Consider the following 3,936-nt stretch of genomic DNA (forward strand, 5'->3'; position numbering starts at 1 on the left):
ATGGAAGAGAATTCGTGCTTATGCAAATGAGGGTGTACTGGGGAATGGTGGGCTTGTATTTGCTAGGTTCATGGAGAAATATGAAGAAAAAGAAGGGTAGATTATAAAATCAGCTTTTCTGCTTCTCTATGTTTCTGCCTTAGAGCTGACTAGTATAAATGATGGTTTGCTCCCTTTCATTGATATACTGATGAGAGGAGACTGTCATAATGATATCAACCTAAATAATCTCAGTTCTCAAAATCTGAATACCTTGGGATATCAGGTTACCTTTATACTTGGAGATATACATTATACAGATGATATACTTCCCTTGGTCTCCACCAGAATAAATCAAGTAGTAGAGATTTCATAGAATCTCAACTTTTACCCCCACCAATATTCACTAACAAGTAATCCAGGTATACCCTTCCGTGTCACATAAGAGTTCTCCTGAGAAATGAGGACTCTATCAGCACTACTTCTAATTCTCATTAATATTGCCCTTTAAAATTCAAACAAACTAGTTGAATTTTCTAATCTCTTTTGATTCTACAACTTCCTTTTGAATTAGGAAAAACAGATATTATACTACAATTTTAAAGATAAAGTCACTAAAGCAGAAAAGAAAGAAAATTTAAAATGTATCCACTGCTTATTTTGTCTCATGTATATTCAAGGTCCTGTTCATACTTTATTTTATTTATTTTTATCATAGGCCTATGATAAAGGTACAATCAAGACAATCAAGAAATGCAATGATTATGACATCCTCCCATATCTAATTTAAAATAAAATATATTTCAAATGATATCAAATATATATATATGATTACATTAAGATAGAGTCTATCTAAGTGTTTTAACTGTAATGCCCTAGTATGTAAAGTTTTCTTATGGTTTAATTTGGTTATTTCTGTTTTGATAGTCCTTTTTCTGGCACCCTAAGGATGTGCCAGGAAGAGTCTCTGAGAGAATAAGTAACTTACCCAAGGTCAAACACACTGTTATCAAGGAAGCCAGGATTCAAACCTAATCCTGATCCAAAGCTTATGTTCTTCCCTAAACACTACACTTTTCAAGGTCACATGATAATCTGATTTTCAAAGTCATGATCAGTCACTTTATCCATAGTCAGTGGAATCTTAATTCGTAGGTCTCTACAAAGTAGGCAAAAAAAAAAAAAAAAAAAAAAAAGCAAAGCCCTATAGTGATAAACGTACCATCAGATTAGTCAAATCTAGCATCATTTCCTCTGTGAGGACAAAAGACTGAGCACATGCTCTTGAATCTGCCTGGTCTTGATCCCATAAATGATGGGGTTCAGCATGGGAGGAGCCAACATGCAGACATTAGCCAGCAGAATGTGTGTATGGAGAGGAACATGGTGCCCAAACCGCTGGGTAATTATGGTAAAAATACCAGGCAAGTAGAACACGGAAATGACTCTGAAGTGGGAGCCACATGTGCCCAGAGCCTTTTGCTGAGCTCCTTGGGAGGGGAGGTGGAAGACTGTATAGAGGATGAAGCTATAGGACACTAAGATAAGCAAGGCATCTAGCACTACAGTAGAGAGAAGGACAGACAAGCCATACCAAACATTGACACGAATATCAGCACAAGCAAACTTGGCAACAGCCATGTGCTCACAGTAGGTATGTGGCAGCAGATTGCTATGGCAGAAAGCCAGCCGCTTTACCAGAAACACATCTGGGATTATCACACAGAAGCTTCTCAGGACCACAGCCGAGCCAATCTTTATGATTGTTGCACGACTGAGCACTGTGGTATAGTGCAGTGGATCACAGATGGCCACAGAGCGGTCAAGTGCCATCACCAACAGAATTCCTGATTCCGTGATGAAGGTAGCATGGATAAAGAAGATTTGGGTAACACAGCCATCAAGGGATATTGCTCCAGCATAGAACCAGAATATGGCTAGGGCCTTGGGCACAGTGGTAGTAGACAGGATGAGGTCAGCCACAGCCAGCATGCAGAGGAAAAGGTACATGGGTTTGTGGAGGCTGCATTCAGTGATGATGATGAAGATGATGAGGCTGTTCCCAAGGAAAGCAACAAGGTAGGAAATAAAGAAGGGGAGAGAGATCCATGTGTGCTGGTCTTCTAAGCCAGGAATGCCCAGCAGAATGAAGAGTGAGTGGCTGCTACCAGTGGAGTTGTGGGTTCCCATGCCCAGGGAAGGTCACCTGAGCATTGGTATGTAGGACTTGGCAGTCACCTCTTCTCTCTTCCCAAGAAGCTGAATGGGGTTCGATTAGGGAAGGAGGGAACAGATTATTTTTCATTGGATGGAGCAGTGAAAAGGGTCCTGTTCAAGAAGTCAGGGGATGTGGTCTAAAATTCTTTGCCATTCTATTCATGAACTATGTGATCTCAATAAAATTACTTTCCTGTTCTGGATGTCTCTTTTATCACCTTAAAACTAAAGTTAGGGAGAGAATGGATTACATTATTCATAAAAGAGGACTTTTGGGCTCTAGAATTCCATAGATCTCAGTCTCAGGTTGCTATAAATCGTTAGGAGCTGTGAATAACAAGCACTTCAATTTCCACTTTGAACACCAGAATGTGATGTGCATCTCAAAAGGAAAGTGGCAACTGAGTTACCTATCAATTTAACAAGCCTTACTGAGTACGTGCCAGGCACAGTTTCTTGAAGACCTACTTGGGGCAGTCAGACAATCAGGCAACATGTCTACCTATCTAATATGCACACTGTAGAAGAAAAGCTAAGCACATGGAGCTGTGGAAAGAGGAAGAACTCCCTACAGGTTCAGAAAAGGCTTTCTAGAGTGCTGCCTTGAAGAATAAATAAGAGTTCACCAAGTAAAGAAACGTGATGAGGGAAGAACTTGAATGAAGTCATAGAGATCTGAAAAGACATAGGGTTTGGAGGAAAATCGTAATGATGCAGGGTTAGCGCAAAGAGGACATGAGAGGGATAATAAAATTGTAGAAAATAATGCAGGGGAGTGAGGTAGGGGCCAAATCATTGAGAGATTTGAGTCCTACTCTAAGGGCTTTAGATTGATGTTGAAGTAGTGAGAGTCACTGAAGGATCTGTAGTGAGAGAATGGCATGATAAAGTTTACATTTTAGGTAGCTTTCTCTCCTGCAGTATTGTGTAAGATGGATGGGGAATGGAGGAGACTGGAGAATGAGACAGGGATCATTTAGGAGGAGTGCTGTGCTGCAGGCTTTATGTGCATTACAGTCACCACGGCCTGAGGTAACTTGTCATTTCCCCCATTTTGCTGATAGGGGAGCACACAGAGCTCTGAGAATTTAAGTAGCACCCCTACCCAAGGTCGCTGGGCTAGCAAATGATAGAGCTGGAATTTGGCTTTCCAGACCAGGTTTTAATCACTTCATGTCTGCCCTATGCCACTTGATCCCATTCATCGTGTGTTGGTGATTTCCTGACTGCTGGTTCAAGGAGAAAAACAAAGTCATCAGTTATAAATTCCCTTAAACTCCACCGCCTTTACTTTGCCACCTACAAATTTATTTGCACTCAAGTTGTCCTTTTCCTCTTCCTCCTGCTGGAGGCTAAGCCCTCATCTGTGCACTGATGCCCAACCCTTCATTTTTTCTGAGTACCTCTCCCCATTAGTCAGTCACTCTCCAGTAATTTTAACCTCTCCCTCTCTGTTCATTCCTCGTTCTTACTGAGTAAATATGTTTGGGTGTCTTGTCTCCCCTTCACCTCAGTGTCACAAAAGGAAGGATGTGCTCTCTCTTCAGTAATCCTCTCACCTCCCTCTTGATCTTCACCCACTGCCATGGAACCGATAGTCCCAACATGCCACAAAAGTTTCCTTCTCTAAAATGAGCTGTCACATCATGATTGCCCAATCTAATGTCACTTTTCATTTCTTATCATTCATAATCTCCAATTTCTGTTACTAATACTTCTTAGCTTTATAATAGCAACCAT

The 3,936-nt window shown here is 40.9% G+C and overlaps 1 protein-coding gene across 1 annotated transcript; it reads right to left on the reverse strand.

Moving 5' to 3' along the window:
* Positions 1–1,224: 1,224 nt before the first annotated feature.
* Positions 1,225–2,169, reverse strand: LOC129007116 (olfactory receptor 52B4). Its single transcript, XM_054437476.1, has one exon. The coding sequence runs from the start codon at positions 2,167–2,169 to the stop codon at positions 1,225–1,227; it is 945 nt and encodes a 314-aa protein (XP_054293451.1).
* Positions 2,170–3,936: the final 1,767 nt, after the last annotated feature.

This window comes from Pongo pygmaeus, chromosome 9, assembly GCF_028885625.2.
Source record: "Pongo pygmaeus isolate AG05252 chromosome 9, NHGRI_mPonPyg2-v2.0_pri, whole genome shotgun sequence".
Classification (NCBI taxonomy): domain Eukaryota; kingdom Metazoa; phylum Chordata; class Mammalia; order Primates; family Hominidae; genus Pongo; species Pongo pygmaeus.

What these genes read in the sequence shown, in the direction of transcription:
- LOC129007116 (XM_054437476.1), bottom strand. Translation starts at nt 2,169, where the DNA reads ATGGGAACCCACAACTCCACTGGTAGCAGCCACTCACTCTTCATTCTG.